The sequence below is a fragment of the Pelophylax lessonae genome, assembly GCF_965119305.1.
Source record: "Pelophylax lessonae genome assembly, chromosome: 2".
NCBI lineage: Eukaryota > Metazoa > Chordata > Amphibia > Anura > Ranidae > Pelophylax > Pelophylax lessonae.
Window position 1 is genome coordinate 702,048,400 of NC_138769.1, and position 23,957 is coordinate 702,072,356.

Below are 23,957 nucleotides of genomic sequence, written 5' to 3' on the forward strand. Positions count from 1 at the left end.
AATTCAACTTAAGAATAAACCTACAGACCCTATCTTGTTTGTAACCCAGGGACCGCCTGTAGTAGCTTTTTGGTGGGCTGTCAGGGAAGCAGTAAAACCGCAACTGAACCATCCTACGGCCGCCTGTGATAAAGAGGCCTCACTGTGTGCGTGAGACTCCCTCATCCTGGGCTACATGTTTAATAGGGGCTTCAACTTCCCTGACTTTGAAGCTTCTTCCTTTCCTGCTCTTCACAAAGTAGGGTTGCACCGATTATCGGTGCTGATATTCAGCATTTGCACGAGTATTTGCTTGCAAAGTACTTGCAAATGCTCCCATACCCAAACCAATACCTTTGCGGTGCGATTTGAGTTCAAACTAAATAATTGGGCTCAAATCGCACTGCAAAGAATCACAGGCGATTTGAACAGGAATGCGTTGTGATTCCTGTCTGAATCGCATGAGGTTTCCTACAACGCTCCTGTGTGGACCCAGGCTTGTCGTAGTGACTTCAACCTGGGTTCACATTAAATGGTGAACCGCATGCAATTCGTACAAGAATCAACACATTCTTGTTCAAATCGCATGCAATTCTTTGCTGTGCAATTTGCGCCCATTAATTTTGTATCTGCTCAAATCGCCAACGCAAAGGTATCTGTACTTGGTATTAGTAAGTACTTGACCAAAAGTATTGGTACTCGTACTCGCCGGTAAAAAACCCGGTATCGGTGCATCCCTACGGAGTGTTAATAGCGGTTTAGATGCTTTTGTTGGTTTTCAGATGGCAGGAAGGGGAAGAACAAAGCTATAAGCTAGGGAAAAAAAGATCTCCATTGCCAGGAGCACAGGGAATGGTTATGGAACGTAGTACAAGTATGAGGTAGGAAAGATGTATTCTTTGATCTAAAACAGTTGGCACTGCAAATTCAACCTCCTCCTTGATGACATGAAAAAATTAAAAAATCAACAAAAGTTCATTATTGTGCCAAGTCCAAAATAGTAAATTTTATATTTCTATCTATTTAAAAGAATCAATGTAGTCTTCTTTGAATAAAGTGCCATAAGTGTCCAAATTGTCAATAAATGTGTTTCCACACTCTTCTGTAGTAATTTTAAACACCTCGAAGTCCTCTCCACTGCCATAACGCAATTCACTTCAGATATATGAACTTCTATAATTTCGCTCAAAAAGTGCCTGTACCTTGTAAGGGAAATCACAATACATCCATTTATTGGAATCCTGTGTCTTCTCCACGCGATTATATGTAGTGTCACAAATCCAGAGGATAATGCTCGGAAAAGAATAATTTAAAACATAATAGTGCAATCCATAAAATAACAAAGATTTATTAAAACAATGTAATAACGCTCTCATTTTAAAGTGCACAATAACTGGTGCACTACAGATACCAGCTTGTGTTTCCTAGGACAACAAATGATAGTATAAATAAGAGTCTGCAGCTTGTGGATGCATAGATGTTAATGTAGTGCTGTATTGCCACTGTCCCCTAAGAGCCGGTTCACACTACTCCCACTCAGTCGCCCCGACTTTGTGCGACTTTGAAGTCGCCCATTCAGCACGACTTCATCGCGGCTTGCAAACGACTTCTCATAATAGAAGTCAATGCAAGTCGCTCTCCGACTTCGCCCAAAAATAGTGCAGGAACCTTTTTCTTAGTCGAAGCGACTTGAGTCGCTCTGATTAGAATGGTTCCATTGCACAGCATGGAGCGCTACTTGTCAGGCCACCAAGTCGCTTGACAAGTCGGAGTAGTGTGAACCGTCTCTTAAGAAGTAAACAGCGCTGTGCATAAAAAATATATTTGATTGCTTTCACCTTCTAATGAGATTTCATGTGCACTTCATACGTCACCGGCTCCTGCCCCTTACATGTTACGCCACAGCCGTGGCTTCGTCAGATCTCTAAACTGGAATAAACCAAGACCTCCATTCTCAGGTGCACAGGGATGGATTATGGAGCATAGTAAAGGTATGAGGTAGGGAAGATGCATTCTAAGGCCTGTTCACCCCAGGTGCAGTGGGACTGCATGGGACAGCTATTCCAGCGCAGCCCCTGTCTTTCCCGTGCAAGACCAGGCAAAATGCTTCCCCCCATCCACCCCCTTCCAGTTCACACCACTGCATACGACACATCTCACCACCTCCCATCACGCTGCTGCCAAAAGAACATAACAAAATATGTGACGTTTCAATAAAATGTATTTTTTAAAAAGGAAATAAACATTGTATTGTGCCACTATTGGCACATCAGCATCGCTGTCATCCTACAGCACCAGTGACTGCAGCCACTGGTGTGAATGGGCCCCCTTTATATAGTTTCAGGATATAGTTTAGCTTGTACAGTAACTTCTGTAATGTCAATAGCTTGTGCCTTTACAGTCCTGTCAATGTTCTATTTTTTTCCTCTGTCTGCTGTTACAGAATCCCACATGGAGAAGTCTTGACTTTGGCTTGATGCCCGATAAACTGGACACATCTGTGTCCTGTTTTGTAGTTCGGATATGGGGTGGAAGAAATGATGATTACCGGCTCCTTATTGAATGGAAAGTGAACCTTGATGGGCTTAAATATTTGGGCCCACAGGTAAGAAATTGTCTCTCTCTCGCTATATATATATATATATATATATATATATATATATATATATATATATATATATATATTCCCCTAGACTTTGCTGACTCATAAATGCATTACTAATTGATCCTTATTATCAATTCACAAAGATAAATGTCGCTTCAGTGCGAAATCTTTTTTTTTTTTTTTTTCATTTCTATTTATATATTTTTTTATAAATCTTTTTTTGTAAAGTGCTTTTATTAAATGAGTTGTGGTAATTGGCAGAGAATATCAGGAACGTTCAATCAGTCTATCCCCAGACATCCTTCAAAAAAGTCATGTGTAGTCAGTCTGAGCTGTGCCTTTTTCCTTGCATTTGTGTTGTAAACAATCATGTTCTTGTAAAGTTGGTTAGTATTCGATCACCCAAAAAATAGATGGGGCCACCAATAAATCAGTGACGAAAAGTGTTCAATTTGACGGCTACAGCACGGCCAGTCAGTTCTGGAATGGCGTCATATGACGTTCCCCCGTGATCCGGCTGTGGTGTGCGGGTGGCGTGCTCTGTGATCACTGTGTTATGTAAATCCATTCCTTTATTATTATTATTATTATTATTATTATTCAGGGTTTATATAGCCTTCTATTCTCCTTGACCAACTAGATTCATAGCAGTTGGTTGGACAGCACAGATACAGCCAAATTATTTAGAACCATTTATTTCAAACATGTATCGCATAAGTGCACCCCTCACATTTTTTGTAAATATTTTATATCTTTTCATGGGACAACACTGAAGAAATAACACTTTGCTACAATGTAAAGTAGTGAGTGTACAGCTTGTATAACAGTGTAAATTTAGCGCCGGTTCACATTATTGCGAGTGCGGCGATCGCATGTAATTCGGAGCGCACTGCTCCTTCATTACATGCGATCGGATGTGCGGATGCGAATTCAGCCATACACTTTGTATGGCTGAATTCGCACTGTATCCGCACCAAACTCGCACATGACCCTTTTTTCCAGCCGCATCAGGATCGGATCGCACTGTGGTTCACACTTGTGCGATCCGATTCTGTGCGAACTGTCAGATCGCACTGCGATATGCGATCAAACTGGGGGTGTCGTTAACATTTAATTGACACCCCCTGCGTATCGCATATGGCAGTGTGAACTGCCAGATGTGCGTTTGCTATGCGGGAACACGCTGCGAATTCACAGCCTTCCCGCATCGCACAATTGTGAACCGGGACTCGCTGTCTCCTGAAAATAACTCAACACACAGCCATTAATGTCTAAACCCCTGGCAGCAAAAGTGAGTACACCCTTAAGTGAAAATTTCCAATTTGGGCCCAATTAGCCATTTTCCCTCCATGGTGTCTTGTGACTCGTTAGTGTTACAAGGTCTCGGGTGTGAGTGGGGAGCAGGTGTGTTAAATTTGGTGTTATCGCTCTCATTTTCTCATACTGGTCACTGGAAGTTCAACATAGCACCTCGTGGGAAAAAACTCTGAGGATCTGATAAAAAGAATTGTTGCTCTACATATAAGATTGCCAAGACCCTGAAACTGAGCTGCAGCATGGTGACCAAGACCATACAGCAGTATAACAGGACAGGTTCCACTCAGAACAGGCCTTGCCATGGTCGACTGAAGATGTTGCGTGCATGTGCTCAGCGTCATATCCAGCAGACTAAGAACATGGATAACTGGAACCATGTCCTGTGGTCTGACGAGACCAAGATAAACTTATTTGGTTTAGATGGTGTCAAGTGTGTGTGGCAGCAACCAGGTGAGGAGTACAAAGACAAGTGTGTCTTGCCTACAGTCAAGCATGGTGGTGGAAGTGTCATGGTCTGGGGCTGCATGAGTGCTGCCAGCACTGGGGAGATACAGTTAATTGAGGGAACCATGAATGCCAACATGTACTGTGACATACTGAAGCAGAGCATGATTCCCTCCATTTAGTGAATGGGCCCTAGGGCAGTATTCCAACATAACAATCCCAAACACACCTCCAAGACGACCACTGTCTTGCTAAAGAAGCTGAGGGTAAAGATGACGGACTGGCCAAGCATGTCTCCAAACCTAAACCTTGAGCATCTGTGGGGCATCCTCAAATGGAAGGTGGAGGAGCGCAAGGTCTCTTACATCCACCAGCACCGTGATTTCGCCATGGAGGAGTGGAAGAGGACTCCAGTGGCAACCTCTGAAGCTCTGGTGAACTCCATGCCCAAGAAGGTTTAAGGCAGTGCCTGAAAATAATGGTGGCCACACAAAATATTAACACTTTGGGCCCAATTTGTACATTTTGACTTAGAGGTGTACTCACTTTTGTTGCCAGCGGTTTATACATTAATGGCTGTGTGTTGAGTTATTTTGGGGGGGGACAGCAAATTTACACTGTTATACAATCTGTCCGCACTACGGGTGCGAATCTGGACTGAATTTGGACCTGAAACTGAGCCAAAGACGCACAGGACCCTTTTTTAGTGCAGATCGCGGCCGCCCCATTGAGAGACGTAAGTCTCCGGTCATGTGGATTTAATGCGGGGAAACCCGCATCGAATTTGCATAAGCGTGAACCCAACCTTACATGTTGTATTGAGACACACATTTCTGAAGATTTGTAATGGTCACATGTTGTCATGTATTTGGACGGCCATCCCCTGTAAACATGTATAGGGATTTCTTCTAGGGCGAAGTAATGTTTATTTCACACATCCAGGTGGTGAACTCAGTAGCTGAGGCCCTCATCCATTGTCTGGCTATCGCTTTTCTGGCAGTGAACAGTGTTTCTTGCAGGAATGTTTTAGTGAATATGCCTAACAACTATTGTTTAGGATACAAGGTTAATGGGGGCCAATAGTGTCGTGGAGGAATTTGAAACTTTTTTTTAGAAACCCTGTATGATTGAACAACTCCAGAGCAGATGACGGAAAGTACCAGTACTACAATTACATATTGAACATACTGTACTTTTCCCACGTTTCTAGGGGGCCAATCTGAGAGGGGTAAGATAAAAGTGATGCATTATATATAATTGGGTAATGCGATCTGACAACTTGGCAATACTTCCTTACAAGTGCCTACACCCACATCAGCCTCCCACCTTGTCTTAATCCCAAAGGCTAGTTGGAACGAGAGAGGAAGGAATCGCTATAAAATGTACAGATCAACTTATGGGATTCTGTGCTTTTAATCACTTCCATTATTGGATTTGGGACTGACTGTGGGAATGCTGAAGTAAATTGAGTTTGTAAGGCATGATGGACCTGTAGGAATCTGAAAAACATGGTTGGGCAGTGAAAAGTCCTCTTTTAGTCTGTCAAATGTTTTGAGGTTACAAGATGAAAGGTGGTGACATAAATAGTTGAATACCTCATGTACTCCATAAATCCGCATTAGGCAAGAAAGAATTTCCGGTAGTATTTTATTGTGCCATAGGGGTGTGTAGTCATTAAATTGAGAAATATTTAGTTTAACAGAGGCCAAGTCCCATATTCGCTTACAGTTGTACAAAAGAGACATTTGATCCCCCACAGCTACAGTTTCCTTCCTTTAAGAGCCGGTCCACACTAGCGCGACTTGTCAGCCTGACAAGTCGCGGTCCATTGACCGCTACAGGACCCGTTCTAATAGGAGCGACACAAGTCGCTCCGACTTAGAAAAAGGGTCCTGTACTACTTTGGGGCGACCTCGGAGCGACTTGCATAGACATCCATTATGTGAAGTCCCTGCAAGTCACTCCGAAGTCATGGGGCATGGGAATGCACAAGTCGCCCCCGAAGTAGTACAGAGTCGTGTCGCCCCAGTGTGAACTGACTCTAAATCTCATGCTATGGCACTAAAGGGGCCTGAGGACTGTTGTGATCATTTTAGACAGAGTAGGTGTAATAAACCTCATCCTATCTGTTTTATCTATGTGAAATGACTAACATTTTTTTTTTGTTTTGTATGGACAATTGGGCCAAAAAATGTATGGATGTTTTGTATGGACAATTGGGCCACAAAATGTATGGATATTTTGTATGGACAATTGGGCCACAAAATAATATAAAAAGAAATCAGGGAGAGCTGCACCTCCCAAGGTCTGTTGGGCTTTTAGGTATGCACCAAGGTTGCTTTGTTTATGCCTGGTGGTCCCCCATACAAGTGGAGTAAGTATAGCTTTAATTGAGGGGTAGTAAACTGGGGGGTGCCATAACAAATACAATATCTTAAGGAGTAGCTTTTTTAGTAAAAGTATGCATCCCATTACTCCCAGGGGCAGGCGGGCCCATACTTGTGTTTTGGATTTAATCGTAGCGAATACGCTTTCTATATTAAGAGCTCTAATCAGCAGGAGAACTTAGGGTGGCCATACATTTTACAACTTGCTTGTACAATTTTCCCTTAGATTTACCAAAACCATATAATAGGAGGTCCAACCTAAAGATTTGTATGCAGTCATGCGGCTCTTGCGCTGTATAGTTGAAGGTAAATCAAGGAAATTGAATAAGAAAACTGTATAATGTATGGACAGCTTTAGTCACCGAAACCCCTAAATATTTAATCTTATTGACTCTCTGCAGAAGGAGGTTGGCCTGGTCACTAGATGGTGGAAAACAGTCAATGGGGGAGTATTTGAGACTTTTTTCCTGTTTTATTTTTAGACCAGAAAAAAAGTCCAAATCCTTGGCCAGTTTAACATACGGAACGACTAGTGTATACTGCTCGCTGCTGCAAGGCATAGATGTGAAGCCAGCCTCAAGTTGGTGAATTTTTTTTAATGGGCAAAGCCAAAAAAAGTAATTTTCATTAGTTGTTGGGTTTTTTACCTGTCTACGGGTACAAGGACTCATTCCACTTACTTTATTTTCTCTAGATTCGCGCATGCAACCCCAATGAAATAATTTTTGGCATGAATGATGGTTATTATGGAGCCTCGTTTGAAAGCAAGGTAAGTGTTGTGTGCCATACAATCATTTTTCTTTACTGCTTGTCATATTTCGGTGAAAGTCTATCGGTCACCCGAGACTGATCCAAAGGATGACACTCCCTGTAGCTTATCATGTAACTGGTTTATTTGTTGAAAGCTGACAACCTAAACTGTGGGCACACACTTTAAGGCTTCATTTAGACTTGCAGTTGGGAGGTGGGGGGTGGCAAAAATGTGCAGTTAACCACTTGCCGACCGCCGCAAGTAGATATACTGCGGCGGTCAGCCCCTCACAGGCAAAGTGACGTATATATACGTCTCTAGCCTGTGAGGCTCTGGGGAGCGCGCGCCGCCGGAGGCGCGCTCCCGCGCTGTCACTGTCCCCTCCGCGCGCGTGTGACCGGCGGAACTGATGTCCGCCAGTCACTCTGCGATCGTCGGTGCAGAGGGAGAAAGTCAGGCAGCTTGTGTAAACAAGCCGCCTGTCATTCTCCCCTGTGTAGAAACACTGATCATACGGTTCTACTATGTAGGACCATTGATCACTGTTCCTACACTTCAAGCCACAGCCAATCGCAGTTAGAAGCACGCCCCTAGGGACACACACAGCCCCTCCCTCTCAAATAAAGTTGACCCCTTCACTACCAGTGTATTTTTACAGTAACAGTGCATATGTATAGCACTGATTACTGTAGTAATGTCACTGGTAACCCCAAAAGTGTCAATGTCAGACAAGTGTCCGATCTGTCCGCCCCAATGTCGCAGTCCCGCAAAAAAAAACGCAGATCGCCGCCATTATGCGTTTAAAAAAAAAAACAACAAAAATCTTTCCCTTTGTTAGTAAACGCGATAACTTTTGCGCAAACCAATCAAAATACGCTTTTTGCGTTTTTTTTTTTTTTACCAAACATATGTAGCATAAAACAAATTGGCCGGAAATGTTAAAAAAATTTTGATTTTGACATTTTTTTGGGGGGGAATTTCATATAAAAAAAATGTGAAAAATATTGTTATTTTTGCAAAATTGTCGCTCTTTTTTTGTTTATAGCACATGATCAAAAAATCGCACAGGTGATCAAATACCACCAAAAGAAAGCTCTGTTTGTGGGAAAAAAAAGGACATCAAATTTGTTTAGGTACAGAGTCGCACGACCGCACAATTGTCCGTTAAAGTCACGCAGTGCCGAATCGCAAAATACCCCCTGGTCAGGAAGGGGGTAAAATCTTCCGGGGCTTAAGTGGTTAAGCTGCGTTGTTGCCACTCGCCAACCGCGACCCCTTCCACTCAAAGCTGCAATAGGCTACGGATGGGGGGCGTTTACATGCCATGAACGCAATGCTTTGCTCCCTGCGGCAAAGTTCATATGACTTATAGCGATCAATGTACATAATATGGAAGGAGTGCCAGACCAAAAGAATAAGAGTCCAAATGAATTTATTCATACTGTGTTAAGACAGATGTTTCTGTCCAAGGGGGTGCTCATGCAAGCGCTCACATTATAAGTAAAGGTATGTGCTGACCTATATTTGAAAACTTCTAGTTGTGCTCACAATTATTTATTTTATTTTTTTTAGAACTGGGATACAAAGGGAATCAGAGGTATTAGCTAAAATGAGGCTTTCTTTAACCACTTAAGCCCCGGAAGATTTTACCCCCTTCCTGACCAGGGTTTTTTTTTTTTTTTTTTACTGCGTGACTTTAACTGACAATTGCGCGGTCGTGCGACGCTGTACCTAAACGAATTTGACATCCTTTTTTTCCCACAAACAGAGCTTTCTTTTGGTGGTATTTGATCACCTCTGCGATTCGCTATAAACAAAAAAAGAGCATAAATTTTGTAAAAATAACTATTTTTCATTTTTTTTATATGAAATTCCCAAAAAAAATGTAAAAATGAAAATTTTTTAACATTTTCGGCCAATTTGTTCTATGCTACATATGTTTGGTAAAAAAAAAAAACGCAAAAAGCTTATTTTGATAGGTTTGCGCAAAAGTTATCGCGTTTACTAACAAAGGGAAAGATTTTTGTAATTTTTGGTGTTTTTTTTTTTTTTTTTTTTTTTAACGAGTAATGGCGGCGATCTACGATTTTTATTTTTTTATTTATTTTTTTTTTTTTGCGGGACTGCGACATTGCGGCGGACAGATCGGACCCTTGACTGACATTTTTGACACTTTTGGGGGTACCAGTGACATTACTGCAGTAATCAGTGCTATAAATATGCACTGTTACTGTCAAAATGACACTGGCAGGGAAGGGGTTAACCTGTATTGGAGAGGGAGGGGTTAAGTGTGTCCTAGGGGCGTGTTTCTAACTGTGATGGGACATGGTTATTGGTGTAAAAACAGATCAATGGTTCTACATAGTAGAACCGTCTGACCTCCATTTTTACACAGGGGAGAATGACAGGCGGCTTGTTTACATTAGCCTCCCGCCTTTCTCCCTTCCCTGCGAACGATCGCGAGTGACCAGCGGACATCGGGTCCGCCGGTAACACGCACTGACTTGTTAGGGAACGAGCCTGGGCGGGCGCTCGCCCGCTATTGGCTCACAAGCCAGTGACAGGCTAGTGACGTACCGGTTCGTCACTTTGCCTGTCCGGGGCTGACCGCCGCAGTATATGTACTTGCGGAGGTCGGCGAGTGGTTAAGGAGATTCTGTCACCACTCCATGCCTAGCTAGAAAAATAACCAGAGTAGAGGTACTTGTCTTTCAGCTTTCAAAAAAAGCTCCTCTGTGGCGCTAGAAGTAGATTTTACATTTCCAAGCATGTCTATTACTTCATGGAGTGTAGTGGGCAGCCCTGAGGTTCGCTCTTAGAGAATTCCTTTTGTAAAATTACCATACAGGCAGGCAAGTTATCCTTTATATAGTGAGCTCATTTTTAGTCAGCTGACCCAGTTACTATTTCTTTCTTCTGCAGAGTAGTACCGAATCCCGCAGAAATAGCCATCTTCAGGTGGAGCAGAACGCTGTGCGCAACTCCTATGGAGTGTTCTCCCTGCTCAGGTATGGGCCGTTTCGAAATCTGTAGGTGTGTAGTGTTATCCTTTTTGATTGTGAAGAAATGGTGTTTTCTGATCTAGAAGGGCATATTCAATAATCCAGACAGGATAATGGCTCCAGAAGATGGTGAGGGCCCAGGCAAATAAAAAGAAGCATCTGGAAGTCTTTGGGGGCGATTTACTAAAACTGAAGAGTGCAAAATCTGGTGCAGCTCAGAATTGAAACCTGTCAAAGCTTAACTCAACAAGCTGAAGTTAGAAGCTGATTGGCTGCCATGCACGGCTGCACCAGATTTGTACTTTCCGGTTTTAGTAAATAAATCTCATTGTGTGAATGGAGATGTTTATTTTTATTCACTTTCTTTCCCTCAGGTTGCTGCGTGAGCTCCTTAGACTCTGTTTAGGCAGCAAAGGGGTGGTAAAAACAGGTTGATGGTTGATTTTGGATTTTTATCCCCCTTTCCCCCCCAAAACTGCCCACCTAAAATCCACCATGGCAACTGGAGGGGTTCATCCACAAGCCACAATGCTTGGCAGATACAGCAAATCTAACCTGGTATGCCACATTTCAGGTGGGACCACTTGTCAAGTGTACCCGTTAAAGTCAATCAAACTGTACCACAAGTAGGGATGCACCGATCCGACTTTGTTGGACCCGATACCGATATCTGGCGTTGTGAAATCACCGATACCGGAACCGATCCGGAGCTACACACAAAGCAAGCGGCTGCAGTACAGAGCAAAGCCGCTGCTTCATGTGTACGGCTCCTCCATTCACAGGCGGAGTGCATCTGATGTCACTCCGCCTGTGAGCCAGACCTATACAGGAAGTAGCGGCTCCCATCTCATACTACTACTGCACCAAGTAAGGGATGGCTGAGCTGTTACCAAGCAAAAACCGGATCGGCCAGTGGATCGGTCAATGTTATCGATCCCCCGATCCATCTAAAATGGCCATATCGGCGCCGATATCCGATCCGAATATCGGATCGGTGCATCCCTAATCCACAAGCCAAACATTTGCTTCATGTTTGCGGCAAGGTATTTACATGCAATATCCCCCCTTTGCTGAAAAAAAAAAGACTGTGCCCATGTAGTCTGCAAGCCGGTAAGTTAATCGGCTTTCAGATCAGACTGTCATAGAGTGAGTGAGCTGTCTGTGTACCATGGAAAGTTGAATGTAAACGAAAATAACCATTTTCCCCAGCACAGAAATAGGCTCCTCCTTGTACGAGTGATGACACTTTGGAGTTCTCCACCAGAGGAGACGGTGATTCCCAAATGGTATACGGGAATGTAATCATGGACCGGATGCCTTTCTTATTAGACATGGCATCTTGGCTATAATTAGTAGATTCATCTGTGGAGTGACTAATCCTAGGAACTAATCTGTCTGCCATGGACAGTGTCACTACAGATTTTCTTTCCCTTACCCTGAGGTTAAACTGGCAGCTGCCTCCTGAGGATTTTACTCTGATGTCTTCTGGATCTACAGTAATAAAATTAGAATAGGGTGATCTTAATGGACTTTTGAACCTTGATTGCTGGGAGGATTAAGTGGCTAAATCTGAAGTTTAGGTATTGCAATTTTTACATGCGCAGACCAAAGTGTGTGTGTGTATATATATATATATTTATATGCCATCACTGTAGTAGCTGTGCACAGGTATCACCACTAGTTTCCATGTCTTCTGTTGAGCAGCTGCCTTGCTGCTTAGTGAACAGGAGGTTGCCTGCTCAGCATGGGATCCATTTTTGTTTTCCTGATGAAGGAAAAGTGTTCCCTGATTAGATCATGTGGAGAGCATGACGCCGCCATCCACCTTCCCATCTTGTCCAATAAGGGAATGCTTTTCATTCATTGAGACCATACAAAGTGTTCCCTTAACGTGTCAAGTGCGTTGACCTCCTGTGTTCACAATGCAGCAGGACCTGGAGAAGTTAGTGGAAATCACTGTTGGAAGTAGTAACTACTACAGTGATTTCCAACTTCCAAAGGATCCCTACAGGTATGGTATACACATACGTACGTTGGTCCATTATGAAGCAATGTAACTAAGTAAAAATTTTGCAGATCTGATCTTTAGCTTAAACATTGGCTTTAGTGATGTGAGTTGAGTTGTCTGCAGCTTTAAAGCCAAGATAAATTTTCTTTTTAATAGATTCTCAGGAGGTAATATCACCAATTTTTATATACCACCACGTAACTACTCATCCACAACAAGATGTCCTCAATCTCTGCTGGACCTGGAAATTGAATGAAATGCTGTGATCTCAGGGCATCAAGTACCAGCTATATGAGGGGGCATTGCCACGACTGAGGGGGCATTGCTACGACTCTGAGGGGGCATTGCTGCGGCTCTGTGAGGGGGCATTGCTGCGGCTCTGTGAGGGGGCATTGCTACGATTCTTGAGGGGGCACGACTCTGAGGGGGCATTGCTGCGGCTCTGTGAGGGGGCATTGCCATAGCTCCCTGCACCAACAGTTTAATGATACAGAAAGCATTGGTGATGGTGTTACCTTTCTATCTTGCCTCCATTGCTGAGGAAATAGGATGCACAGCCTGTTTGTTATAGAGTAATGCCTCGTACACACGCAACGATTGTTGGCCGTGAATTTTCGGCCAACGTCCGATCGGCCGATTATCGGCTTGTTAGTATGATGATTCCGACTGCGACTTTTCGGCCCAGCAAAATCTGGTGTGCATGCTATAAAATTTTTGTTGGCCATCAACAGAACGGCCGGTTTTCCGTCAGTCAGCACAGATTTCGGCAGACAAAAATCAGATGAGCAAGACTGGGCATGCTCAGAGAAGAAAAAACACACGGAAAGTAAACCATCACATGACATCACTTCTGAAGTAGATTTTTGTTGGCCGAGAAAATTAGTGTGCAGTCTAGAGCACATTTCAACCAACACAACAACACTGGACAAAAGTCGGCCGGTCGGTTGGCCGATAATCGTTGCGTGTGTACGAGGCATTAGACTTCAGCGTGTAACTGAACCTGTGCGATTCGTTTGCTTTTGTTGTAAATCATAATTTTGGATGAAATTTGTGTTATTTTGGAGATTTGGATGTATACGAATCTTCAAATTACAATGCTATTGAATTTCAGCGAGTTCATCCATTTTATTTGGATGACATGATGCGATAGTTTGGGCCTTTTGTAAATGTTTGCAGCATCTGAAATAAGGTGATGAGCTAACTAATAAACCAAATTAATTTGGGTCCATTTTGTTTTTATGTTGCATTATCCTTTTTCATTATTATAATAAACACACTATATATGAAATGGAAACTTATTGTAATAAAATAGAGGATAGAAGTGAAATAAGATGTTTTTTACTTTGTTGTGTTTGGGGTAGATGGAGGTGGATCTTTCAGAATCTCCAAATCTTAACATTGCGAATGAATCCGAAAATTATTTTGTTCCATTCGTTGCTTTCAGATGCACACGTCCAGTCAATATCATCCAATTAGCTCATTCCATTTCTCCTTGTGGATTGGACTAGCAGGGATGACTCAGAGTGCATAGGTAACCTACCGAAATAACAATTTAACAAGTTAAAACGAATATAGCCAGTCTTGCAAAATAATTTGCAAACATACCAATCGATTTGGAACAACGAATATAAAAAGAGAATTCTGAAAATTAACCATTCTGTCATAACAAATATGATGAAACAAAATTATTTACTCAACAAATGAATCCGAAACAAAACACATTTTTGCGTCGTGCATATCTGTAAATGTAACCTATAGATCAGATCCTCAAGATAGTAGTAAACAGTTGCCTGAAGTTGGTTTGAGTGGTTCTTAAGGCTCAAGGGTTTTAATGCATGAAGTTTGAAAACCCTCTGTGTAGCAGCCCCCACTAATACTTGGCCGCGTCGCGATCCAGTGATATGCACAAGATCCTCAGCTCTCCAGGGACTGTCCCTCATTGGCTGAGACAGCAGCAGGAGCCATTGGCTCCCACTGCTGTCTATCACAGCCAGTGAGCCAATGAGGAGAAAGGATTTGGGGGGCATTCTGTGCTGTGGCTGCGTGTGTGAAGATAGAGATATACTCACAAAAGTGAGTACACCCCTCACATTTTTAATATTATATTTTATTATCTTTTCATGTGACAACACTGAAGAAATAACACTTTGCTACAATGTAAAGTAGTGAGTGTACAGCTTGTATAACAGTGTAAATTTGCTGTCCCCTCAAAATAACTCCACACACAGCCATTAATCTCAAACTGCTGGCAACAAAAGTGAGTACACCCCTAAGTGAATATGTCCAAATTGGGCCCAAAGTGTCAATATTTTGTGTGGTCACCATTATTTTCCAGCACTGCTTTAACCCTCTTGGGCATGAAGTTCACCAGAGCTTCACAGTTTGCCACTGGAATCCTCTTCCACTCCTCCATGACAACATCAAGGAGCTGGTCGATGTTGGAGACCTTGCTCTCCTCCACCTTCTGTTTGAGGATGCCCCACAGATGCCCAATAGGGTTTAGGTCTGGAGACATGCTTGGCCAGTCCATAACCTTTACCCTCAGCTTCTTTAGCAAGGCAGTGGTCATCTTGGAGGTGTGTTTGGGGTCGTTATCATGTTGGAATATTGCCCTGCAGCCCAGTCTCCGAAGGGAGGGGATCATGCTCTGCTTCAGTATGTCACAGTACATGTTGGCATTCATGGTTCCCTCAATGAACTGTAGCTCCCCACTCCTGGCAGCACTCATGCACCCCCAGACCATGACACTCCCACCACATGCGTGACTGTAGGCAAGACACACTTGTCTTTGTACTCCTCACCTGGTTGCCACCACACACGCTTGACACATCTGAACCAAGTAAGTTTATCTTGGTCCCATCAGACCACAGGACATGGTTCCAGTAATCCATATCCCTAGTCTGTCTTTCAGGCTTTCTTGTCCATTTTAAGAAGAGGCTTCCTTCTGGGCTGACAGCCATGCAGACCAATTTGATGCAGTGTGCCCCCCTGAAAACACACACACAGTTAAAGGTACATTATATAAAAAAAAAAAATGTAGTAAAGCCCATCCCTCCATGTTCGCACACAGAAGCCAACGCATACGTAAGTCGCACCCGCAAATGTAAACAGTGTTCAAACTACACATGTGAGATATCGCAGCAATCTTTAAAGCAAGAGCAATACTCCTAGCACTAGACCTCAGTAACTCTAAACAGGTAATTGTTAAAAATGTTAAAAGCATTGCGTTGTCCAAACAAATTGGGCTAACTTTTTCAATTTTTTATTTTTCTCTTTAGTTCATTGACGGACACAGCTCCTGATATTCATAACCATTGGGTTATACTGCCCCCTACAGAAGTAGGACACTAGGCAGAAAAAAAATCTGGCTACGCCTATGGGCAGTCCCAGGGAGTATACTCCCTCTCTCTGCTATAGGTACTCAGTTTTTTTTTTCTTCTGCCTAGTCAGGGGTAAGGATCTAGTTCCTTGCTGGGATCTATGGCCCTAGCAATTTTTTTCCTTTTAGATAGAAATTTTTTCTCCTGCTTTTTTCCTGTGAAATCTACAATCGACTACCGGACTGGGCGAAGGGCTGGATAATCTAAATCCAGTGGTCACCGCAGTCTTGCCAGCAAGCATGCACAAACCTCAGCTTTGCGCTAGTTAGTCCGCGACATAACCGCACTGGACAGAGGCTGACCTGCAAGTTAAACTCCTTGCGAGGTCGCATACATCTGGGTCTCGGCTCGAGTCAAAGCGGTCCACCGGGCCAACAGCCCTCCTTTTCAATGGCGAGGGGTTCTGTCTGACGTGGTGCCTGCCTGTTTCCTGGTATGGTGAATAGCTGTCCCCCCCCCCTCTCCCCCTGGAGAGTTTTGGGGTGGACATGGGCCCCTCCTTGGGACGGTCGAACCCCTGGGTTCCCGTCAGCCCCCCATTTTTTTTCATCTGTCCCCCATCCTACGTGCTGGGGCTGTGTGGGTGGTCTGTCCACCTCCTGGGGGGGGGGGTTGTACTTGGTGGGGGCTCCTGCCAGGGCTCCCCGTCCTGTCTGGTCTGGTCTTTGAGGCCTAGGGATTCCTGGGAGCCTCGTGGTGCCGTCTTTTTGCTGTGGCTAGTGTTTCTATGCACAGTGGCCGTGTTTGTGTAGTCCGGCAGCCATTTTGCTGTGGTTTCCCATTGAAAATAGCAGCGGCCATGACAGTGGAGCCCTGTGGGCGGCGATTTTTGGCGATAGGAGCCCCTCCTTATCCCTTGGTGCTGACTCCTGTATCTTTTCATTTCCTGATAGCCGCACGTGGAGTGCAGATTATCCTGGTGGTTGCAGATGTCTGTTTCTGCTGGGTGGGGAGTCTATTGGGGTTTTCTCTCGCTCTGCTGAGGAGCGCTTGGTGCTTTGTGCCTGGTGACCGGGTGTTGCTGCCAGCGTGGTTGTCCCTTTTGCAGTGTTTTACACTTTTTGTGGGGTCCCTGGTGACTCATGGAGTCTTTGGAGCACATCTCTCCACCTGATCTCCTCTCTGAGGCTGCGGGGCCCTCCGGGTCCCAACCATCCATCCATGCACTGTCGTCAGTCCTTGAGTCCTTTGTGTCCCAGGTGGAGGTGGCTTTCAGGTGATGGGCTCGCAAAATGTGCTCTCATCTCTCATCTGTCTCATCAGATCTTGAATCTGATTTTTGCCGCCACGGGCGTCGGTCACCCAGGATTCCGGGCGTGGGTCTGCGACCACACACCCGGAATCCTCGCTGGTAGAAGCACTGATTGTATGTGTGCGTGAGACCTTGAAGATGGAGGATGCAGCTGCGACGGAGGTTCAGGTTCCCTTCGGCACTCACAAGCCATCCAGAGCGGCAAAGATGTCTCCCTCCCCCCCCCCCCCATTTTGACAGAATTGTCGCCAAACAGTGGGGACGACCAAAGCGTCCCCTTGGGGTCCCTAATGTGATTCGCTAGGCGTTACCCCTATGTGGAGTCCCTTATTAAGAAGTGGACTGTTCCACTGGTGGTGGACCCTCCATTTTCCAGATTGAACAAGGCAACCATGATCCTGATTTTTTTTTCCCCCATAGATGGGATTTTAAAGGCAGACCTGACACCAAAGTAAAGATAAAAATATATACAGTTTTATATATATCATGTTAAAATAACAATGAATGTTATATCACAAATTAAAACCAACAACGTACATCCTACTGTTACAAAGTATGAATAGTGCAAACAAACTCCAAATAACTCGACGCGTTTCAGATTATTGTTTTTTCATCAGGTGTTTTTGATAGGGAGACTGCATAGATTTGTTTTCTTCAGTCTATGTTGGAGAGGGATATGCGATAATGGAACAAGCATATGAAAGTATATTGAGGTGCCCTCCAAGATAGTGGGCGATGAAAGCAGAGAAGACAAGGAAAAAGGAGTAGTAAAGATGAGAAGTGGTGTCCCCGTATTGTTCCACGAAGATCCCCAATGGATACTTTATTGTATTGACAGTCAATAGAAGGGGAAGTGAAGCTGGGTCCAAAGCGTCGCAGAGCTCCCCACTAGGATCCAACCCTGTGACCCATGGTGAACAACTTGTATTTCTCTTATCCCTCCCCCTTCCCTGTCCTTGCGGTGGCTGTGTGTCTGGAGTGCTCTGGCGGGGGGTGGGGGGTGGTGTGACATGGTACCTTGGGCTTGCTGGTCCCTGTTGTGGTTCCTGAGGCCTTCATGCGTCGGTCCCTAGCTGCATGGTTCACCGTGGGCGCCGCCATCTTTGGTGTGGGCAATGTGATTTATTTTATTTTTTCCCCCCCCATAGACTTGTATGGGGCAGCCATTTTCCCTGTAGCTTTCTATTGTTTTGTATGGGCATCCATCTTTGTGTAGCCCTGGTTCTATGCTCAGCAGTGTAACCTTATTCAGGCGACATCACTTCCTGCGCAGTCATTTCCTGCTGCTGAGCCAAGGTCACTTCCTGCCTTTTTCTCCATGCTGTGGGAGATCCAGGAGGCCAGTTTGTCTGAGGTGGTACAATACTTGAGGTCTTTGCGGGCATATCCTTGCACTTTCTTCTGTCAGTTTGGTTTACACGGGTTCCCTGTAGATCGCGGAGATCAGTGGTGGATACCGCGACCGGCGCTCCTAAAGCGACAGTACATCGTTTTTTTTTAAAATTGCATTATGGAGTCCCAAACTGTGAAATCTCCCTTTGACCCACTCTGTGCGACTCCCTGATAGTCCGGATTGCAGTCGCTGGCCGCAATTTCAGCAGCCCTTGAAAGCCTGGCGACTAAAGTTTGATTTAGTCATGAAAAAGGTTGATAGCCGAAAAAGGGCCGCTGCCTTCTCCTTCTATGGAGGTATCCTCTGATTCAGAGGCTGATGGGGTTGCCCCGGACGCCCCCCTACCTGAGGGGTCCCTGTCCTCGCAGTCAGATGGTGAAGAGGACTTGTCTTGTTTAGCTGCAGCGCAGGAACCCGCCTTAGTTGAAGCCCTAATTATTTCAGTGTGGGATACTTTAAAATTGGCGGCTGTGCCCACGTCGGCAGGGACGCAGGTGGCTTTTGGCTCTCGGAAGTCTCCAAAAGCTGACAGGGCTTCCCCTTGTCCCGACACCTTTCACGATATTGTGAATGACCAATCGTGGCTTGTCTAGCACGTATTAGTGGTGCCTAAATGCTTTAAAAGCTGGTACCCTTTGCTAAAAAGGTTTCCTCAGTTTTTACGAATCCAGTGGACAGGCGGGTGGAATCCCTTTCCCGCCATCTTCAAGTGCTGGTGGGTTCAATTTTGAAACAGTTTTTTTGTGTCTGTGTTAGACAGTGATGGAATTGATTAGGGGTTTGCTGGAGTCCTTGGGCCCCGAGACTGTTCCTCCGGAACAGCTGGAACTGTTGGACCAGGTGATCCAGGCTGACCACGCTTCTAAAAAAGCCTTAGCTGATCTTTCACAATATAAAAAAAAATGGGCTAACTTTACTGTTTAGTTTTTTTTAAATGCAGTGAAATGTGATTTTTCGTAATTTTTCCCCAAAAAAATGGTGTTTTAAAGATCGCTGCGCAAATACCGTGTGACAAAAAATATTGCAATGACCGCCATTTTATTCTTCAGAGTCTTTGCTAAAAAATATATATAATGTTTGGGGGTTCTAAGTAGTTTTCTTGGAAAAAATACTGATTTTAACTTGTAAACAAAAAGTGTCAGAAATAGGCCTGTGGCGTAAGTGGTTAATGTAAAAACAATCTTGGTGGCTGTTTAGCCGCTTGATTGTTTTTACAGGCAACAGGAGCGTGTTCGCACGCAGAAGCGAACACATACGTAGGTCTCGCCCGCATATGTAAATAGCATAAAAAAATTGCAACGGCTGCCATTTTTTTCCCTAGAGGCTCTGCTAAAAAAAAAAAAAAAAAAAAAAAAACCTATATAATGTTTGGGAGTTTTGAGTAATTTTCTAGCAAAAAAAGATTATTTTTACATGTAGGAGAGGAATGCCAGAATTGGCTTGGGCTGGAAGTTCCTTTTTGGCAGCAAAAAAAGGCATACAGAGACTTGGAACCCAACACAAGGTTGGCTAAGCATAGCCTGGAGGCATACAAGTTTGCTGGGAAGGGGTAATATATGACTGCATACAGCCCAATGGAAATGGCTAAACAATTGCCAAACAACTGGCCAACAATTGCCAATATAACTGTGACCGTTTCTAATATCTCCACAAGGTGGCAGTGCAATACCACTAAACGCTCGTCTAAATGTTCTTGGGTTCCCATGCTAAATGTGTCTGCAGTGGTTATCTGATAACACAGAAAGCAGTTTGCAAACATATAGTACAGTTGTAACATTCCAGATACCCAAGAAAACGAGGGGAAAATACACCTACATCAGTCATCTGAGAGATTACACGAGAGCCTGGGATCATTTATCATAGCAGAATATTTAGAAAGATGACCGACCCTTGTAAATTATAGCTTTACTTTTGGAATATCGATTGGCTATGGTCTCTAACTTACGATAGAAAGACCGGTGTACTTTTACTACCTCCACCAGTGCAAAGCCCGACAGGATAGATCACCATATAACAAATGGCAAAAGCTTAGTCACATGATCATAAGTGAGCAATCCTTGCATAATCCAGATCCCCTTCTTTTTTCTTTTTTTATTATAATTGAAGTGGCTCCTAAGAGCGCCTCATACAGGCTGTCACTCAGAACACGATCTGTATTAAATTTAAACTCCTGCCTGATACATTTGACAAGACAAATCCTCTGCCTCTCCAAACACTTAGACTTTAAGTAGGGGGCGGAATTGAAAGCTTTAGTCTAGGAATCCAGTGCCAATCTTATCCTTTTCACCGCATTCCTTCAAAGGGATTGTAAAAGATAAATAGAGAGCACTTAATGCGCTAATTTGTAGACAGTTACTCAAAAATCTCATTTCTGGCTCACTTTTTTATTTCTTGACATTATTTATGTTTTACATGTCTAGAGACAATGGCAGATTACAGGGAAGGGCTGCTTGTTTGAAGTGGGCAGTCTATTTCATTGTAAATATTTCATATTTGAGTCATCGTCACTTGTGATGTGAATGAAATATAGTCAGCTTGAGGTGAGTTAAAGGGTGCATTTAGGGGACTGTCACTTAGGGGTCGCAGCTAGAGTGCTGAGTGGCTGTAATCCTACCTCTGGTATCCATCTTTTGCAGCTTGGCCACCCTACTTGCTAAGATAATTGGGGTTTTTAGTATAGTTTATTTTTTAAATATCTCTGTACTTTGAGCCATACAAACAAAAAAACAAATCTTATCCATAGTTAGTAGACGCGATCATTTTTGTGCAAACCAATCAAAATACGCTTCTTGCAATTTTTTTTTTTTAACAAAAATATGTAGCAGAAAACAAATTGGCCTAAAATGTTAAATTTTGATTTTTATTTTTTTTTTGGGGGGGAATGTTATATATGTTCAATTTTTTTTTTTTTTTTACATTATAATTACAATTATAATTCCATTATAAACCCCAGGAAACTTTATAAAGCAACCATTTTCACGGTGGCAGGGTCTCAGCCTGACACACACACACAATCCAAATCGATTCATTTATTTTTTTTCTTCCGTTAAAATGGAAAGAAAATGAACAGAAGAGAAATCCAAATCAATATTTGGTGTGACCACCCTTTGCCTTCAAACCAGCGTCAATTCTTCTGGGTTCACTTGCTCACAGTTGTTAACCACTTCTGGACCGGAAGATTTCCCCCCTCAATGACCAGGGCCATATTTTGCGATTCAGCACTGCGTTACTTTAACGCACAATTGCGCGGTCGTGTGACACTGTACCCAAATAAAATTGATGTCCTTTTTTCCCCCCACAAAAAGAGCTTTCTATTGGTGGTATTTGATCACCTGTGTGATTTTTATTTTATTTTTTTTGGGCTATAAACAAAAAGAGCGAAATCTGGAAAAAAAAAAAAAAAAAATTATATTTTTCACATTCTGCTATATAACATTCCAAAAAAATAGTCAAATTTTAACATTTTAGGGCAATTTGTTTTTACATATTTTTGGTAAAAAAATCTCAATAAGCGTACTTTGATTGGTTTGCTCAAAAGTTATCGCGTCTACTAACTACGGGAAAGATTTATGACATTTTTATTGGGTTTTTTTTACTAGTAATGGCGGCGATCTGCGATTTTTTTTTTTTTTTTTTTTTTTGCGGGATTACGGCCGACAGATCGGACCCCTGACTGACATTTTTGACACTTTTGTGGGGACCAGTGGCATTACTACAGTAATCAGTGCTAGAAATATACAGTCCCTGTACTAGTGACACTGGCAGGGAAGGGGTTAACAGTGATCAAGGGGTTAAATGTGTACCTAGGGGCGTGTTTCTAACTGGGGGGGGAGTGGCTTGTGAAATGACCATAAAGACATGTGTTCCTATATAGAAGGATCACAGGTGCTCTGTGATCATTCCAGAGAGAAGAACGGTCAGTTTGTTTACAACAGCTGACCGTTCTTCTCCTTTAGCGGGCAGCAATCATGGGTGTCAGGCGGCAATCGGAACCGCCTGCCTCGTGCATCAGCATCCCTGCTGCTGAGTGTGGGCGGGAGCGCTGTGCGCGCTCGCCTCCTAGCTGCAGGCGCTGACCGACGTATACCTACATCGGTTAGCGCAGGAGGGCCGCCCTGCCGCAGTATAACTGCGGAGGGCGGTCGGGAAGTGGTTAAAGTAACTCAGCAGGTAGGTTGTTCCAAACATTTTGGAGCACAAAGCACAGATCTTCTGTGGATTTTGGCTGCCTGTGGCTGCCTGTGAGATCAGGGCTCTTTGGGGACCAAACTATAACTTCCAGGACTCCCTGTTCTTCTTTACATTAAAGATAGTTTATAATGACATTGGCTGTATGTTTGGGGTCATTGTCTTGCTGCAGAATAAATTTGAGGCCAATCGCATGCCTCCCTGATAGTATGGCATGATAAGATAAGTATCTGCCTGTATTTCTCAGCACTGATGACGCCATTGATCCTGACCAAATCTGCACCTCCATTTGCAGAAATGCAGCCTCAAACTTGCAAGGAACCTTCACCAAGCTTCACTGGTGCCTGCATACACTCATTATTGTACCGTTTTCCAGCCCTTCCCCCAACAAACTGCCTCCTGCTACAGCCAAATATTTCACATTTTGACTCATCGGTCCAGAGCACCCGCTGCCATTTTTCTGCACCTCAGTTGCTATGTTTTTGTGCATAGTGGAGTCTTGTTTCCACATTGGAGGTATGGCTTTTTGACTGCAATTCTTCCATGAAGACAACTTCTGGCCAGACTTCTCAAAACAGTAGATGGATGTACCTGGGTTCCACAGGTTTCTGGCACTGGGGAACTAAGCATGATGTTACTTTCATCTGCTGCATTAAGTTTCCCTGGCTGACCCATTGCGTCTACGGTTCTGAGCGTTGTCCTTCTCTGTGTTTCTTCAAAAGAGCTTGAACAGCACATCTTGAAACCCCAGTCTGCTTTGGAATCTTTGCCTGGGAGAGACCCTGCTGATGCAGTAGAACTACCTTGTGTCTTGTTGCTGTGCTCAGTCTTACCATAGTTCATATATGGCTTGTGATGTGAAACGGTCTTCCACAACCTCATCTTAGTAGCAGAGTTTGGCTGTTCCTTACCCAGTTTTAAGCCCTCCTACACAGTTGTTTATTTAATGCCTGTCAACCCACATATGAAATTGATCATTGACACCTGCTTGGTACTTGGATTGGATAAAGTGGAAGGAAAGCTAATACTTAAATTCCCCCCCTGCAATCATTTATAAGCGAAGTTCAGCCTTCTGTCTCAAAGTGAAAAAAAATTGCGGTTTTTCTACCTTTTATTTTGCAGTATCCAACCATGTCACATGACTTCAATCCCTCTTCCTTCTGAGTCTAAAGCTGGATACACACTATCCAACTTTTGTGGTTTAGATTTCTTTCAGGTTTACCTTTTCTATGTAGTGCAAGGGACTGCCAG

The 23,957-nt window shown here is 43.7% G+C and overlaps 1 protein-coding gene across 2 annotated transcripts in view; it reads left to right on the plus strand.

The window, feature by feature from the left end:
* UVRAG (UV radiation resistance associated) overlaps positions 1-23,957 on the plus strand; it is a 205,103-nt gene that overhangs the window by 51,188 nt on the left and 129,958 nt on the right. For both annotated transcript variants that reach the window (XM_082245635.1, XM_082245634.1), the window contains exons 4-6: positions 2,423-2,584; positions 7,427-7,501; positions 10,406-10,491. In XM_082245635.1, the coding sequence (XP_082101761.1) occupies positions 2,423-2,584; positions 7,427-7,501; positions 10,406-10,491 (323 nt within the window). The remainder of the gene's footprint in view (positions 1-2,422; positions 2,585-7,426; positions 7,502-10,405; positions 10,492-23,957) is intronic.